This window comes from Aquarana catesbeiana, linkage group LG08 (assembly GCF_042186555.1).
Source record: "Aquarana catesbeiana isolate 2022-GZ linkage group LG08, ASM4218655v1, whole genome shotgun sequence".
Taxonomy (NCBI): domain Eukaryota; kingdom Metazoa; phylum Chordata; class Amphibia; order Anura; family Ranidae; genus Aquarana; species Aquarana catesbeiana.
Genome location: NC_133331.1, coordinates 126,289,193 through 126,308,411, shown reverse-complemented (window position 1 = coordinate 126,308,411; position 19,219 = coordinate 126,289,193). Strand labels below are relative to the sequence as shown.

Here is a 19,219-nt window from a genome sequence, read left to right as displayed (position 1 = left end):
GAAAGCTTAATCCCGCGACTCCAGAAAGTGTTTGTAAATGCAGAAAAAGAAGGTATACTACCAGAATCCATGCGTGAGGCCCTTATTGTTGTGATACCAAAACCTGGTAAAGACCCAAGCGAATGTGAATCATATAGACCGATCTCCTTGATCAATACTGACGTCAAAATATTGGCCAAAATCTTGGCTGGTAGATTGCAGTCAGTAATCCTTAAATTGATCAACTCAGATCAAACTGGGTTTATCCCGGGCCGTTGTACCCACATGAATCTTAGAAGGCTCTATGTAAATTTACAAATTTCACACACAAATATAGGTAAAAGAGTGGTGGCGTCGCTCGACACAAAAAAAGCATTCGACTCGGTCGAATGGAATTATCTGTTTTCCCTGCTTAGTAAATTGGGCTTTGGACCTAGATTTGTGAACTGGGTTAAGTTACTGTATAACGATCCCCGGGCATGTGTTAGAGTGAATGGGCTCATCTCAAATACATTTAAGATAGGTAGGGGGACGAGACAGGGATGCCCCCTGTCTCCGCTCCTCTTCGCCCTAGCTATAGAACCCCTTGCGGTTAAACTTAGGAGTCGGGATGACATCAGGGGGCTCTTGGTTGGGGATCTGGAGGAACGAGTATCATTATATGCGGATGATATGCTCCTATATTTAGGAGATCCGGAACTCTCATTATCTAATGCATTCAATGTAATTCAGGAATTCGGTAATTTCTCTGGTTTCCGAATTAACTGGTCCAAATCATCACTGTTTCCTCTAGATCCTCAGCCGAACTTAGTACTTCCCACTCAATGCCCTCTAGCAATAACAAACCAGTTTAAGTACTTAGGAATACAGATCCAATTGCCAGTGCAATCATTCACAAAAATGAACCTATGGCCTGTAATCAACGCCTTCAAGGATAGAGTACAGAAGTGGAAAGATCTTCCACTCACATTGTTGGGGAGAGCTAACTTATTGAAAATGATTTTTCTCCCGAAATTTTTATATATACTCTCTAACGCCCCACTATATATCCCTAAAAAGACGTTCCGATACATTGACTCCCTGTTGACCTCCTTTTTGTGGGGAGACAAGGCAGCTCGTGTGTCGCTGGCTGTTCTACAGCTACCAGTAAGAAGGGGTGGTCTGGCGATACCCGACCTTCGCTTGTACTACTTGGCGTCTCAACTAGTTCAGGCCCACTGGCGCATGTTTCCGCAGCTGAATAACGCTGCCACTGCAGTGGAGGCAGCTGTCGCGACCTCATACGAAGCACTTTTGAATTTCTTTTTTAGAGGCATGGTGCCTACTCAAGACGGGGTAACTGTACTTCAATCAGCTAAGCGGGTACTTGAGATTTCTATAAAACATATACAAGATGGACCTCCACGCCTATCACCAAATACACCACTATGGTTCAATCCTCGTCTAAAGGACCTTTCTCGCTTGGAGGATGGATATGGGTGGGCCAAATTTGGTCTTACGTATGTGCATCAACTATTTGAGAGGGGTGAATTTAAAACATTTGCACAATTGAAGAGGGAAATGGGTGTCCCTGACACATGGGCGTTCCATTATTCCAGGCTGCGGCATGCTGCACATGCACAATTTGGAACGGGGATGGTTCTGTTAGAAAACACAAAACTTGAATCAATGCTGGCAGAACCTGACCATACGAAACGTATTTCCACTTATTATGCGGTACTTATGGAAAAAACACAGCCGAGGGAGAAGAAAATGAGAGAGAGATGGACAGACATTATCCCAGAGTTGACTGAGGCTCATTGGAATGAGGTTTTAACCTCCTATATGTCCACGGTCATCTCTGCGAGGGATAAACTGATCCAACTAAGATACCTACATCAAATGTATTACACCCCATACAGACTATATAAGATGGGCAGGAGAGCAGACCCTATTTGTCATAAATGCCTGGTGGCAGAAGGTACTTTTATGCACATGGTTTGGGACTGTAGTAGGGTACGACCTTTATGGTCACAGGTAACCCAGTTTGTTGCGGAAACCTTTGATCTTCCGAATATATGTAGCCCACTGCTGGGTATCTTGGGGGTGATAGAGGATGATGTAATGAGCAACAATACTAGAATGTTTTTGAGATTATTGTTTTACTATGTCAGGAAGCTGATTGTCTTGAATTGGATAAAGAGGGATCATCTTACCTTAGGAGCTTGGAAAAGATTAATCAATGCAAATATTACACTGTATAAAATGACATATGAAGCAAGAGGAAGTAAGAAAAAATTTAATAGAGTATGGGGCAGATGGATAAACACAAAAGAAACTACACCATGTGACATCTAAAATTATTTTATTATAAAATATAGCCAAATGATAGACTGGGTAGGATGATATAGTGAGAACATGTTCCAGGGGACTGGAGAGATGACAGCGCACAGCACAATTGGTTTAGGAGGTATATACCTCTTTGGTTTAGTTCTTTAACTTTATATATATATACTTTTATATTTTTTACTTTATTTTATGTTTTATACCAGATATTGGATTGCTGATAATTTGCATTACGATTACAGAAAATAACTGGTATTTTAGAGTTAAAAAATTGCTACCTGTACTGATATATCGTTTATCATAGGATGTTTATCCGAAACTACCCTTGAATGTTAATTATATTTTGACGGTTGCAACCGACAATATACCTTACATGCAATGTGTTATTCTATGTATGTACATCTGGCAAATAAAAACCTTTTAAAAAAAAAAGAAAGAATACCCCCTAGATGGGACTTTAGAAGACCACCAACAGTAATGTATATATAAAAAAACTTCTTTATTTTATCACAAATGTTAAAAAATCAAACAAGTGAACAAAATATAAAAAGACGTATAACGTGCTTACGATGAACATAGCAAACCACAAAAAAAGTCAAAACAATTGCAAAAAGACACTGATACTCTCCGATGGGTAAAGACCCTAATACCCATTTACCCATCGGAGAGTATCAGTGTCTTTTTGCAATTGTTTTGACTTTTTTTGTGGTTTGCTATGTTCATAGTATGCACTACCAGACGTTATACGTCTTTTTATATTTTGTTCACTTGTTTGATTTTTTAACATTTGTGATAAAATAAAGAAGTTTTTTATATATACGGTACATTAGTGTTGGTGGTCTTCTAAAGTCCCATCTAGGGGGTATTCTTTCTTGGTTTACCTAATCAGGGTCGTTACTTCTGTCCTTTTTAAGTATTTCATTGGCTATTTGGTTTCCTTTTATAAATCTTGGATAATGCTCTAAGCATTTGCGCCCCCTGTGTATTTTTTTGCAGTATATGGTTGGATTCCCTTGTCTGAGGAGGGCTGCACCATTGAAGCATTGCTCAGGGGAAACAGACCCTACACATTATCTTTGGTGACTGTCCATTGAGTGCTGGAGTGGTTGTTTGCATCAGGGGCGGATCCCTGATGCCCCTTGTTGCCCGCCCCCCGAAAATACCACACTGACATTTCTCTTGCACTTGCTCTGCCCGAGTCTCTCTCTCACATCAGCCGATCATCGGCGCCGAGAGAGACTCGTCTAGTGTTATTACGGCTACGCCGCGGCCGCACTGACCAGGAGCCGGAGGAGGTGGGTGGAGCCTCTTCCCTGCACTCGTTGCTAGCACCTGGGCCGCCTGGCGTCTAGCAACGAGTGACGTCAGAGTCACGTCGGACTCGAGTCTCAGACAAGTGACGTCAGCGAGTCACGTCGTACTCGAGTCTCAGAGCCGACATGGCAGGAGCTGGAACCTCAAATAGGGGAACAGTTGTTGCTGCAGTTTAGACAGATAGAGTTAGATATAGTTTAGATAGACTAGTTAAAATGTCCAGGGTCCACTGTCCGTGGCAGAGCACCAGCATTATTCCTTCTCTGCCCCCAACATGTGGCAAGTGACAATCCGCAACGTGTGGCAGGTGACGTGACAAGTGGACAATCCGCAACGTGTGGCAGGTGATCTGGCAAGTGACAATCCGCAATGTGTGGCAGGTGATGTGACAAGTGACAATCCGCAACGTGTGGCAGATGACGCGGCAAGTGCACAATCCGCAACGTGTGGCAGATGACGTGGCAAGTGCACAATCCGCAACGTGTGGCAAGTGACAATCCGCAACGTGTGGCAGGTGACGTGGCAAGTGACAATCCGCAACGTGTGGCAGGTGACGTGGAGAGTGCACAATCTGCAACTTGTGGCAGGTGATGTGGCAAGTGCACAATCCGCAACGTGTGCCATGTGACAAGGCAAGTGCACAATCCACGTGTGGCAAGTGGACAATCTGCAACGTGCGGCAGGTGACGTGGCAAGTGCACAATCCGCAAAGTGTGGCAGGTGACGTGGCAAGTGACTATCCGCAACGTGTGGCAGGTGATGTGACAAGTGGACAATCCGCAACGTGTGGCAGGTGATGTGGCAAGTGCACAATCCGCAACGTGTGGCAGGTGACGTGGAAAGTGCGAAATCCGCAACGTGTGGCAAGTGGACAATCCGCAACGTGTGGCAAGTGGATGTGTCAAGTGGACAATCTGCAACGTGTGGCAGGTGACGTGGCAAGTGGACAATCCCCAACGTGTGGCAGATAACGTGGCAAGTGGACAATCCACAACGTGTGGCAGGTGACGTGGCAAGTGGACAATCCGCAACGTGTGGCAGGCAGGTGACGTGGTAAGTGACACGCTCAGGGCTCCCACTGATTCTGCATTATGGTGAGTTGAACCATTTCATTTTATATTACAATATAATAGTATAAATAATGCTCTTCAGACATCACGGCACCATGGTTATTATGGTGTCAGGATGATTGAAGTGCCAACACCAGCCATTTCCCCGATAAATTGCCCGCAAAAAAAAAATTATTTTCTGGCAGTGCCCCTCCCGAGACTGGACTCTGGATCCGCCCCTGGTTTGCATACATTTAACTTTTGCCTTTTTGTAGACGTTACAACAGTGTAAATTGCTACATTCCTGTCTGGGCATAGCAGCGAGTGATGCGACAATGGATGCTGTGAATGGAGCATGTTTCCATGACAACACATACAGGGGGTTATTTACGAAAAGGCAAATACACTTTGCACTACAAGTGCACTGCAAGTGCAAAGTGCACTTGAAAGTGCAGTTGCTGTAGATCTGAGGGGGACATGCAAGGAAAAGAAAAAACAGCATTTTAGTTAGAAACATGATTGGCAATAAAATCACTCATAAAACCACTCATTTCAGATCTACCCCTCAGATTTACAGTGACTGCACTTCCAAGTGTACTTTCAGTGCAATTTCAAGTGCACTTTGCACTTGTAGTGCAAAGTGGATCTGCCTTTTGTAAATAACCCCCACAGTGTGTTTGTGTAAATGATTCCCTGCTCAGATAACCTGCCCCAGTGATGATCACGCTCAGTCTGCTGGTGCTTAAGGCCTGGTTCACATTGTGGTTCCACAGCAGGAAAACATCTGCACGGAGTAAGGCTCGCTGTGTAATGATCACAATCTCTACTGTATCACTTGCAAATTTGATTGCATACATATTTTCATAGGGTGTTGTTGGCTTAAAAATGCATATGAAAGCACGAAAAAAACTTTATGTTAAAATATAACATCTTAAAGGGGAAAAAAGCCAATAAAGAAATAGTCCAACACTATTCATGGAAGCATACTTTTAATTAGAGGCCTCTTGTGATCTACATATGAACATAGATGGTACATGTTTCACTTCTATGACCACGCAGGCCACTCTAATTGAAACTAAAAAAGAATCCAAAATGGGCAGGAGCAATAAATATGAAATCATCACATTTAAAAATGATAAATTAGAAAAACAGTCCGCTTGTTACGGTTGAGAACTGCTAGCACAAAAGATGGCAGGAACCATCACCTCAGATCCAGAACTGTAATTTTCACATCTTTTACAATCACGTGTCTGCACACCTGGATGAGAGCACAGAAAATCAATGATTAAAATGACGTTGGCTGTAGAGTTCTAGCAGGCTCTGGTCATTAGCATTTCAGTTAAATGATACATTCGAAAACACAGGTGAGTAGTATTCCTCCAGCATAGATTAGACAGCACTCTACTTTTTATTTGTCTGGGTTTTTTTTTTTTTTTAAAGCTGAACTCCAGGCAAACTAAATGCACAGATATATGCTGTACATGTGGGTTGTTTTACCTGCCAAAAGATCTGGATTACTGTCCATCCAGTCCTAAGATTTACACAGCACAACCCTGATGTTTCTCTGCTACAGTTAAAGCCCAACTCCGGGGGATTGAAAATACTCCCTTGAACTGGGGCTGCGCCCGCACTGCGAATGTTACTGATTTGTTCTAGGGGACAAAGAAAAGATTTACTTACCTGATCCTCCGTACTGCTAGACTGATCCCTACAGCATCTTTTCCATGCTATAACACTCTAAGGTCCTGATGTCATCAAGAAAGATGGAGGGTCCATAGTCCTGCACTGGACGGGTCAATGCCAAGGGACATTCCACTGCCGGAGCATGAGGGGAGCGTTGTCAAGTAAGTAAAAGTGCTTTTACTCACCTTAAGACTAATCAAGCGATTAACTCTTGTACTGCAGGCACAGCCCTGCTGCAAGGGGGAATTTTCAGATTTCCTGCAGTTGGACTAAAGTGTATCTGAATACTAAACTGCTCATTGCATTATAAAATAACATAAATGTAATATCTTCATTTACATTATATTTAAACCAAACTCTAAAGATCTTAATCCTGGTGATTTTTTTTTTTTAAGTGTTCATGTGACTGCTATTCCATACAGTATCCATTGCTAGTAAGTGGAGGCAGAGACTCGCTGCTGCCTGAGGCATGCCTACAATGAGTCTACAGCAAGTGTTTGAATAGGAGTTGCTGTCCTTCAATGGGGAATAGGTAGGGCTATAGACGTATCAACCCAAGACAGAGGTCTCCAAACTGTGGCCCTGAGGCATGATGCAACCCTTTGCTAGCCTTTATCTGGCCCTTGGGGCACCATTCCATCCACTGACACCAACAATTGTGTATAATTCCTGTCGCTGATACCAACAATAGAGCACTATCAAAAGGGCACAATACCTTCAATTGACACCAACAATGGGCCACTATTCCTCCCACTGACACCAAAGATGGGCCACTATTCCTCCCACTGACACCAAAGATGGGCCACAATTCCTCCCATTGACACCAACGATGGGCCACTATTCCTCCCGCTGACACCAAAGAGGGGCCACTATTCCTCCCGCTGCCACCAATGAGGGGCCACTATTCCTCCCACTGACACCAATGATGGGCCACTATTCCTCCCCCATGACACCAAAGATGGGCCACTATTCCTCCCACTGACACCAACGATGGGCCACTATTCCTTCCCTTGACACCAAGGAGGGGCCACCAATGATGGGGCAGGATTCTTTCCATTGAGACTAACAATGGGGCAGTAGTCTTCCCACCGACACCAAAGATAGGGCATAGTTTACTCCCACTGGGCGCCAGGACATTTTCTGTTCTCACTGGCCCTAGTCCGGCCCCCCTAACGTCTGAAGGATAGTAAACTAGCCCTTTGTTTAGAAAGTTTGGAGACCCTTAACCTAGGACAACACAAGCTGATTTCGGAACTGAAGGTCTGCCATTCTTTTGCATGCCATTCAGCTGGTTTCCATTGCAAGCTGGGCTGAATATACCGGTCGACAATACCTTGGGTTCTAACCGTAGATTGCACCTAATTGGTTCCTAGTTCTGCCCCTCCCTCTCCCAATTTGAGCTCTGTTGTATAGGAGATTAATAGAGATGGATACCAAGTCAAATACATGTTCTTACATTGCTCGCATTAATAAAACAAAAATGGCAATTTTATATGCCAGTTAGTGCCACCTGTCAACTCAACATGGCTTGTTAAGTTTACAAAGCAGTGCAGCAGCGGCATGTGAACAGCATCCCTGGCTGTATTGTGGCCTTTAGGGGGACAGCTTGAGGGCTGAAAAAAGATGGTTCAATGGCTTGTTTTTACTGCCCCCCCAGCCCCCTGTGTAAAAGAGGCCTAAAGGCCTAAAGGCTGTACTGCTGCAGGGAGCTAATCTTAGTTATTATTTATTTTTTGTAAAAACAGGAGGAAAGTAAGTCTAAGTATTTCTAGTAGTTCTAATTGAGCCGCTGTTTGTGAGCAATGCCCGACATGCTCTGTGCCCTGGTCAGTGGTGGCTGTTTTTTTTTGGGGGGGATGGGCAGCGCTCCTACGGGCGGTGGCTTCCATCGGTCTTCTCCTCCTCTGCATCACGGCGGCTTCCGCCGTGCGTCTCCTCCCTCCTAGGCGTCCAATAAAATTGCCTGTCTTTTCAGCCAATCGGGTGACGAGTCTCAGGACACGCTTCCTGATTGGCTGGGAGGAGGATCAGTGTGGCAATAGCGAATATTCATTCGTTATTGTTACACAACTGGGTGGGCTCAGAGCGCAGTGCTCTGCGTCCAGAGCCCACCCTTTTTTAAGCCTATTAGAGCCTCTGGATCTAATCATGTGCTTTAAAAAAAAAAAAAAAACACCCCCCTCCATGCATCCGGCGCCCCGAATGTAGATTAGGGGGCCGGACGCATGTGTAGCGCTTACCTACCAAGCTGGCCACCGCCGGAATTACACGGGCTATTCACACAGGGAGAGCATGCCTGCCAGCTCCTGTGGGAGGTTCCCTCCTCCCTCTCCTCTCACACACAGGCATCTGGCCGCTCTGCCTCCTCCCCTCTGTCCCTATTGGCAAGGAGGGATCCAATGAAGTAGAAGCAGCAAGGAGCCAATCAGCAGCCGCCCCAGCAGCAGCAAAGGACCATGGGACATTAAGTCTCATTACCAGGCGGCCCTATTTGCTCTTAAAGGGGACAGAACTACAAATCCCAGCCTGCTCTATTACAGATAGGCTGGGGAAGGACTCCATCTTGTGGGTCTGAGGGGAGATCACCATGAGAGAGAGAACGAAAGAGATGGATCAAGGGGACCTGCAATGATCTGCTAATCCTGCCACATCTCCAGAGGTCGGTATGTTGATCCTGCCACAGCTCCAGGAGCCGGATGGTGATGGAACCCGGGTGCATCTCCAGGCGTTGCTAAGGGCGTGGGCTGTTTCGGTTATGAGGTGGCCAGTCGGGCCTTTCCGGGAACCTGTTGCTTGATCCTTTGGTCGCAGGACTGGTGAGCGGGCAATTTGCCCATTTTAAAGACACTGTATGCAGGCAACATTGCCTCACCAGTGCCCACATTGGTAGGAACACTCACACCCTGCTGAACAGTTACTACATTTCATCTGCTTTACCAGGATACTGATAACATCCTACATTCCATTTTGCCAAACCAGGATGCTTTCAAGTACACTTTGTATCCTGCACCACGCACCAACGCCAGGCTAGTGGAAGATTCTGGATATCTCCATTGTGAAGACTCTTTCTGTTACTCTTTCAGAATCAGTAATTTAGTGATTCCACTGATTACCTTTAAAGAGGAACTCTCACGTTAATTGTTAAAGTGATAGTTTGCATTTGTGGCCTATTGCCTCACATGTTCCTTGCCTGGGTCTGTGATTTCAAGATTTGAGGGAAACAGACGGACTGTTGTTAAGCCAGATTTGTTCCCCTTTATGCCTAAGTGCATAGGCCAGTTTAGAGCCATTTACGTTGTTTGGTGCTATTTTGAAGTCTGTATTTGCTTTTGACTTACACCGTTAAAGATCACAGTTTGCCATTTTTGATTATTGAGTTATCAGACTACTGCTTGTTTGATTGTATAAAGTCTCCCAGTAAACAAACCTGTTCACTGCATTTGTGTCTGTTTTACTGTGTTTGCACTTACACTGCTTGCTAGGTGTACCAGAGGGGCTGAGTACGGAACCAATTATACTTAAGTGGCTCCTCCAGGGGTAGCGCTACACATGGATGGGGGGGCGGCCGTGCGTCCCTAATGGACGGGCCGCAGCTGGCCCTGGTTCAAAATGTAACAAGCCAAGGTATGATGAGAGCATACAATGTGTAGTAACCCATTGCAACCAAACACCATTCATCTTTACCTGCTTGCTGCCCGCCCACCGTTAAATGATGGCGGGGCGGCGCAGCTTTCGTTCTGGGACAACATCATATGACGGTGTCCCAGAACGGCCGCTCGCGGGGGCACGCAGCGCAGCGATCAGGGGGACATCTAGGGATGTAATCAGGGCACTGATTACAATAAATAAATACAGGTGTCACAAAACAGTGCCCACCAATGCCAGCATACAGTGCCCATCAGTGGCAGCAATCAGTGCCCACAAGTGCCACCAATCAGTGCCCATTAGCAATGCCAGTCAGTGCTGCCAATCAATGCCCATCACTGCTGTTGATCAATGTCCATCAGTGCCACCCATCAATGCCCATCTGTACCGCCTATCCGTGCCGCCCACCAGTGCTGCCTATCAGTGCCCATCAGTGCCACCTATGAGTGCCCATAAGTGCGGCATATTAGTGCATATTAGTGCCTCCTCATCAATGCCACCTCATCAGTGCCCATAAGTGACGCCTCATCAGTGCCCACCAGTTCAGCCCATCAGGGAAGGTGAAAACTTACTTTGTTACAAAATTTACTGACAGAAAAAAAAGAAACGTAAAAAACATTTTTTTTAAACATTTTTGGACTTTTTTTTTTCTTTGGTAAAAAATAAAAAAACCAGCAATGATTAAATACCACCAAAAGAAAACTCTATTTGTGTGAAGAAAATGATAAAAAAATGTGTTTGGGTACAGTGTAGCATGACCGCGCAATTGTCATTCAAAGTTGTGACAGTGCTGAAAGCTGAAAAATGGTTTGGGCAGGAAGGGGGTGTAAGTGCCCGGTAGGCAAGTGGTTAAAGATCTCCCTAGTAAGCTGAACCGCTATTGGCTACTTTGGATTCTTGTATTTTATAACCACTGTTTGTATGGCCTTTTGAATAATGTCTTCATGCTAATTAAACAGCATAGGGATGCAGAACTGGGTCCAGTGTTTATACTATGAAAACCAGCCACTGTAAGGAGAAGGCAGAGTTCAGTGGGAGTAGTGCCTAAGGCAGCACTTCATATGAGAACTTAATTTAGTCATCTAATCTTTATGGGCATCTTAAGATTGCACTGTCCTTATCTGATCGCCTGCTGCAAACAATACACCATGTTCACCACACTACCCTCCCCAACACACAAGCCATGTCACTGCTTAACATTCCCTTACATTGAATGGTTTGGGCTCTTTGCTGTGAGGATGAAAACCTTTCTTCTTACAGGCAGACACTTCCAGCATGCCAGCATTAGTAAGTCGAAATATTCCAGTGCTGAAAAGGGAGAAAGAAAAATATGTTATTCTGATCATCAAAAGAAACATAAAACTGTTGGAAAAATGAAGCTGTTCAACAATGTAGTAAAATAAAAAAGTACAAAAGTCTTAAAGCTGAAATCATGCACATATAATAGACACTTATGAAAGCAGGATTTAAGATACCAATCAGTTGTGCTACAGTGCAAGGAGCATGCTGACAGAAGGGGAGAGCAGAGAGATTAACTCATGACTGTGCTGCTCCTTTTTTTTTACAGTCCAATCATAAACTGGGGAAGGAAAACAATTAAAGTCTAGTACACACGGGCCGAATGTCGGGTGACATCGGTTAGTTCAATAAAAACCTGGCCAACATGCGGCTCGTGTGTATGGCTGCCGGTCCGACAGAAGCCATGATAGAAAACCAGCAGCCGACCGTCTCCCAATCAGCGTTCTCAGTGAATGGCTGGGAATGCTGATCAGAGTGTTCTGGCAGGGCGGCCGTCCCCCTGTCAGTACACAATAGAACAGCAGGGAAGATTGCTGTACAAACATTGCATTGTTAGTACAGTGGCTCTGACCGAATCTGTTAGTTTTGTTTCATTCAACCCAGTGGATTGAACAAAAAAAAAAAACACTAGTGGTGTGTACTAGGCTTAAAGAGGAGCTCCACCTTAAACAAAAAATATTAAAAGCCAGCAGCTACAAATACTGCAGCTGCTGACTTTTAATAAATGGACACTTACCTGTCCCAGGGTCCAGCGATGTCGGCAGCCAAAGCCGATCGATCGCTCGTCTCTCGGCCGCCCCCACCGCCATCCTCGGTCAGGGAATCAGGAAGTGAAGCATTGCGGCTTCACTGCCCGGTTCCCTAATGCGTATGCGCGAGTCTGGTCCCCGTTGTGTTGTGGGAACTGTGTGTTTCCCACAACACAACGGGGAGGGGGGGGGGGTGCGGGCATTTATGGCTAGCTATTCCTGGAAGTGGGTGCAGATACCTGTATTATACAGGTATCTGCACCCCCCTCCCCCCTGAAAGGTGCCAATTGAGGCACCGGAGGGGGGGAGGAATCCGATGAGCGGAAGTTCCACTTTAGGGTGGAACTCCGCTTTAAGTGTTACTAAATTGCAGCAGAGAAAATTCAGGTCTTCTCCCTGCCAGACAGGACTGTACTGTATGACAGAGCTATCTAAATATCAGGACTGGATAGACGAATGCAAATGCTTTTGGCAAGCATTACAGCTTCCATACATGTACTGTATAAATTCTGTATATCTAGCAGCTTGCCTTGAGTTTGTTTAAATATAAAAAGGTGCTACTTTAACCCCACAGCTCTGGTTTCTTATAAAATAGTTAGAGCTGAACCCCAAGTATGATCTTAATTGCATATGTACATTGCAGGGGGTCACTTGCTCAGGATTTCTTTCAGTGAATACAATGCTTTCTCTGATTGGATGAGGCGGAGATTATGACATCACCCCTCCTCCTCTTTACTGCGTCCAATTAGAAAATGCCTTGTATTCACAAGGTATTAGGAAAATGGCAGCAGTTCTGAACAAGGAATCCTACAGTCAGTATGCAGTGGGACAGCATCTCAGAACATGACCTGGAAGACTGCAACTATCACCGTAGGGGTGCTACCAGCTTTCACAGCCATTGTTAACTTCCACAGTGGTTCCCCAGGTAAGAAATATGCATACTTACATAAAGCTGGACCAATGTAAGTATGTAATAAGGATAATACCGGGAGTTTAGCTTTAGAGCAGAACTAAAGGCAGAGATACTCACCTTTCCAACAGTCCCTCCGGTGCCAGCATCTTTCCGTGTGCCATTTTTCGGGTCTCTTCTTTGGCCAGTACGCATCCGCAGGAGCTACTCATCCAGGCACACAGGATCGGGCTGACTGCTGTAAGTTGAGCTGTGCATGTGCAGCTCAGATTACATTCGGGGATTGCTGTGATCAGGCAGGCAGGTAGGTGTACGTTTATTGCAGAAGGGACATTTCTGCAGTAACAGCCTGCCTGCTCACAGTGAGTTACAGTGAAACGTTTGCTTTAATTGACTCTCTATGTTACAATAACACAACACATTGGCTGTTACATTAAAAATGACATAGAATATATACCGTATATACTCGAGTATAAGCTGAGTTTTTCAGCACATATTTTTGTGCTGAAAATGCCCCCCTCGGCTTATACTGGAGTCAAGCACTTTTCTGCAGCAGAAAAGGACATTTTCCGAACCGAATTTGGGGACCCGTATCTCAGGGCCACTTGGTGCTAGGAACCCCAAATTTGGTGTGCAAACCCAGTGGAACTAGTACCACAACATATCCATAGCTGGAGTTCCTAGCACCAAGTGGCCCCCGAGATATGGGGCCACTTGATGCTAGGAACCCCAGCTTTGGATATATTGTGGTGCTAGTTCCACTGGGTTTGCACACCAAATTTGGGGTTCCTAGAACTAAGTGGCCCCAAGATACGGAGCCCCAAAGTCGGTCAACTGTGTCCATCTGCATCAATGTCATTTCGGGACCCTTTGGGTCCAGAGACCCCAAATTTTGGCTGCAGCTAGGGGGCATCTAGGAACCGTTAACTACTGAGTTTGAAGTTCGGGGGACCTATGACTGCAAATGGGCACAGTGAGGCCTGCAAATGGGCATTGTTGACCCTCTTTTCCACTTACAGTAGCTGCGCATTTCTCACCCTAGGCTTATACTCAAGTCAATAAGTTTTCCCAGTTTTTTGTGGTAAAATGAGGTGCCTCGGCTTATACTCGAGTATATACGGTAGTTTTGCAGGTACATAGTTTAATTATATACTGTACGTATCATGCAATAGACATACTCATTGTGCTTTGGGGAACAAACAATAGCAATAGCTTCAGGTAGCATGAGCTGGTAGGAGCAGTGAGTGTGAAGATCAACACTGGACAGGAAAGCCGTTTGGGTTGGATGCGTCTGCAAGAAAAAGTCAAGATTTTAACAAATGTTTAATGCATTTAACTGAAGGGCCAGTCCATCTAAAAGTGATATTTCAGTTATAAATGGAGTCTGAAGGGCAGAGATGGCACTTTTCAGGACTCCATACTATAGTTCCCGACTCTGCTTCTACCCTCCCCGGTTCTTGCCCACCTTTGGGTGTTTACACTCCTCCTGTTGTATTACTGAGCATAAAAATTAGAAGTGGAACTCCTTGTAAGGGGCCACAGCATGTGAACAGACACAGAAACTTAAAACACATCTAGAAAGTCTTAGAGATACAACCAAGTATTAGACATAGTTACATAGTAGGTGAGGTTAACAAAAGACCATCCAGTTCGACTGATCCAGTTCAAGTGTGTGTTTGCGTTTATGTTAATAGCACATTGTATACCCCTGTATGTTGTGATCGTTATACCCATCTAATAGATTTTTGAAAAAAAAGACATATAAGATGGTTTAAACTAGCGTCCAGCATCTACAAAGAAGCAAAATCTCAGATTTCAGTGGGCCTAACCTTCAATACAATTATACCTTGCAGCTCTCAGCCTGCTTTGAATACATTGACTTTCCATTTTGTATTAATGCAAGCCACTTTTCCCCAGCTTTAAGGTTAAATTATGCAAACCCTGGGCACTTGTATTAAACACAGGGTATTTGTAGAAGTGTACTCAAGGAACTCAGTGAAATTTACTAAAGGACTTGAGCATGTTCAAAGTTATTTATCACTGTGAGAGTGGATTTTCCCTTAGCTTAGGAAACATAGTGAAAAAAAAAAAAAAAAAAAAAAACACACAACCTAATCACGATAAAGGGAAGATAAAAACAGGACTTTTCCTGGCACATGATTGGGTATTCTTTGCAAAGTGATTGTTCACTTTGTTTCTCCTCATTCACTTGGAAAGTAAAAATTTACTTTGAATGTGAACTTTCCTGACTGGTACATTAGGATCAAGGTGTCTATATTTTGCTAAAAAACTGGTTAAAGCAAGTTCCACTAATTTTTGTGTTTATTAAAAGTTAGCAGCTACAAAAAATGTAGCTGCTAACTTTTAATAAAACACACACTTACCTGTTCCACGGTCCAGCAATGCGGCCGCCCGAAGCCTCGCCTAGGCGGCTCGAGCGGAAGTGGGAGCAGGTACCTGTCAAAACTAGGTACCCACTCCCCCCCAAAAAAATGACATGCCAAATGTGGCATATTTGGAGGGGAGAGGAGTGCTTAAAGCGGAACTTCCCCTTTTGGGTAGAGCTCTGCTTTAAGCAAGGAGAGCAAAAGGTGATCTGTGTACCAGCTACAAATGTGAAGCACTTCACCAATAGTCTACTTCCAGCAAGGGAGTCTCTGGTGAGCAGCTACTAAACTACTCATACTTTAAGACAGGGATCTTCACACTGCGGCTTCAAATCCTGTCCAATAGCCAAAACAGGAAATGAGAGGAAATAGCTGCAAATTTAAGGGAATCTCTTATGGATCCCCAGGTCACCAGAAATAGTGTCCCCATTGCAGGATTTCCCTTTTATTACTTTTCTGGGGACAACCAACCAACTAAATCCATCTCTAGTTATACTTTAAAGGGGTTGTAAACCCTTGTTTTTTTTTTATTAAGATAATAAACATGTCATACTTACCTCCACTGTGCAGTTCGTTTTGCACAGAGTGGCCCCGGTCATCCTCTTCTGGGGTCTGGCGGCGCTGGTGGCTCCTCCCCGCATCGAGTGTCCACGTTGGAGAAGCACTCTCCTTGGTGGACACCAGTGCGTGCGCGCTCCCGAGTTCCGCATATGTGTCCATTCACACAGAATGCAGGACTCGGCCCCGCCCCCCGGCGCCGTGTCATCGGATTTGATTGTCAGCAGCTGGAGCCAATGGCTGTGCTGCTATCAATCTATCCAATCAGGACACGAGACATCAGCTAGATCTGGTGTGCTCGTTGCCAGACGGAGGATGATAGCTTTCAGGTAAGTAAAACGGGAGGCTGGGGGGCTGCAGCACAGAAGGTTTTTGTTGTAAACTCTTGAGGGTTTACAACCCATTTAACCTTTGTAGTGGGCAGGGTTGCAATGCAAGGGTATTTTTTTCAGCTTTTAACCACTTGCCGACTGCCTCACAACGATATACGTTGGCAGAATGGCACGGCAAGGCAGAGTAACGTACCTGTATGTTACTCCCCTCCCGCGGGCAGGGGGCACGATTGCACCCAGTGCCCGAGGCAATCAGCATCGTTGCACGAGCGATCCGTCCTGAGGGGGAGGCCACTGATTCATGGCCACCCCCTCATGATCCCTCCTGATGAATGGGAAGCTTCCCCTGCTTCTGAAATGTAAACAGAAGCAGAGGAAGTGATGTAATCTCTCCTCGTGTCGGTCTTTTCGTCAGGGAGCCCGAGGAGAGAAGACATCAATGTGAGTTTGCACCAACACCACACTAACACCAGTACACATAGGCACATAAATCACCCCCCAATCGCCCCCTGTCACAGTGACACCAATAGCAGTTTTCATTTTTTTACTGATCACTGCATTGGTGTCATTTTGTGACTGTTAGGCCCCTTAGGTCTAGGGTACCCCCCTAACCCCCCTAATAAAGGTTTAACCCCTTCATCGCCCCCCCCTTAACCCTTTCACCCCCTGTCATCATTGTCACTAATCGATCATTTTTCTGATCGCTGTATTGGTGTCACGGGTGACGCTAATTAGCCTGTTAGTTGGTTAGGTTCACGGTCAGCTTTTTATAGCGTCAGTTACCCCCATATACTACCTAATAAAGGTTTTAACCCCCCTGATTGCCCCCTAGTTAACCCTTTCACCAGTGATCACTGTATAAGTGTTACGGGTGACGCTGGTTAGTTTGTTTTTTATACCCGCCGTTTATTACCTAATAAAGGTTTAACCCCCTGATCGCCCGGTGGGTGATATCAATTAGGTTTTAAGGTCAGTTAGGGTCTGCATCGCCCCAGGCAGCGTCAGATTCAGTAGCGCCAACATCCACGCACGCAGCATACACCTCCCTTAGTGGTATAGTATCTGAACGGATCAATATCTGATCAGATCTATACTAGCGTCCCCAGCAGTTTAGGGTTCCCAAAAACGCAGTTAGTGAGATCAGCCCAGATACCTGCTAGCACCTGCGTTGTGCCCCTCCGCCCAGCTCAGCCCAGCCCACCCAAGTGCAGTATCGATCGATCACTGTCACTTACAAAACACTAAACAGATAACTGCAGCGTTCGCAGAGTCAGGCCTGATCCCTGCGAGCGCTAACAGATTTTTTTGGTAGCGTTTGATACAGCTGCTGACAGCCTAGGAGCTTTTTTTCCTGTGAGTCTCACTAGTGTACCAGTAAATTTAGAGCCCAAAATGGCAAATCGAAGGTACACTAGTGAAGAGGCTTACACGTTTCTGAGCATGACAGATAGTGAAGAGGAAGTCACTCATCTGTCAGATTCAGGCTCAGAATACGATCCTGTAGACGACAGCGGCTCCATGATAGATAGCTCTGACAACGGAGTTGTGGTCCCTGTGAAGGTCAGGCATACCAGACCCCGATCTTCTTCTGATGTTGTTGAGGTGCAAGAACCGCAGGGCTCTCGTGTGGAGCAGAGAAGTACTAGTGCCGCTCATCCTTCTGGTGAACTGGCAAGCACCAGCGGCCTAGTACACCCTGGTCGTACATCTGGCCGCTTGTCTTTCAAACAGTATCTTCCCAGCAAGCGTGCCAGATACAGGGTTAAGATGTACAAGCTCTGTGACAGGGCCACAGGCTATACATATAGTTTTATGGTTTACGAGGTAAGAGATAGTCACGTAGAGCCGCCAAACTGCCCAGATTACATAGGGAGCGCTGGCAAGATTGTGTGGGACTTGGTGTTACCCTTATTCAGAAAAGGGTACCATTTGTATGTGGACAATTATTACACGAGCGTGCCACTTTTTAGTCACTTGTTTGATTATCAGATTGGCACCAGGCGATCTAATCGCCGAGCTTACCCCAGAGGCTTGTAGATTCCCATCTTAGGCTAGGGGAGAGAGCCTGCTTGAAGTGTAATAACTTGCTCGCTGTGAAGTGGAGGGATAATAAGAATTTTTTTGTTCTGTCCTCCCTTCACGCAGACACGACTGTCCAAATTTCTACCATGACTGGTGTTGTGGAGAAACCCCTCTGTGTCCACGAATATAACCTTAATATGGGAGGGGTGGACCTCAACAACCAGTTGTTGGCGCCGTACCTAGTTGCCCGTAAGGCCAGACACTGGTACAAAAAAGTGTCTATATACTAGTTTCAATTGGCTTTGCTCATATATACAGAGCTTATATACAGAGATTCAGGATGGACTGGATCCTTCCTTAAATTCCAGGAAGAGATCTTCAGAGCCCTTCTGTTTCCAGACGGTGCTCCACCTCACCTTCCCAATCTTTCACCTTCCCAATCCAAATGCAGTAAGCCGGCTGCATGAGAGGCATTTTCCGTATGTCCTCCCTGGTACCCCTACCTAAAAAAAAGAGCATATATGCTGAAGCATGGGGGCAGCACGGATGGAGGAGCGATTTGCTCCTAACTATTGGGGCGGATGCCCCCATGCTTCGGCATATATTTTTTAGGCCATTCAGCTGCAGCACTGATTTATTTATCTTGACAGCAACAGCGTTTGCTCCCACGATACATAAAGCCATGACTCCAGCGCTGTAGGAGGTGATTTTACCACCACAGTTAAAAAAAAAAATGGTGCATGTATGCCCATCATTAGAAGTGGGTGGATGAAGGGAGGTATTCTATTGGTGGGCATACCCACCGATCAATCTCTTTTTTTCGTTCAGCCCACAGACTGCATAAAAAAAAAAGATTACAATATATGCCCAACAAGGACCAGCAATGTACTGGTATGTTGCTGGACTTTGAGTGGTTATACCAGAATGATGCCTGCGGGTTTAGGTATCATCTTGGTATCATTCTTTT

At 45.3% G+C, this 19,219-nt stretch overlaps 1 protein-coding gene across 3 annotated transcripts in view; it reads right to left on the bottom strand.

Annotated features, from left to right (window-relative positions):
• Nucleotides 1–5,639: 5,639 nt before the first annotated feature.
• Nucleotides 5,640–19,219, bottom strand: part of STAMBPL1 (STAM binding protein like 1) — an 82,698-nt gene continuing 69,118 nt past the window's right edge. For all 3 annotated transcript variants that reach the window (XM_073596362.1, XM_073596360.1, XM_073596359.1), the window contains 3 exons: nucleotides 14,132–14,244; nucleotides 11,204–11,303; nucleotides 5,640–5,925 (listed from right to left, as the gene is read on the bottom strand). In XM_073596362.1, coding sequence (XP_073452463.1) covers nucleotides 5,869–5,925; nucleotides 11,204–11,303; nucleotides 14,132–14,244 — 270 coding nt within the window. In that variant the 3' untranslated portion in view covers nucleotides 5,640–5,868. The remainder of the gene's footprint in view (nucleotides 5,926–11,203; nucleotides 11,304–14,131; nucleotides 14,245–19,219) is intronic.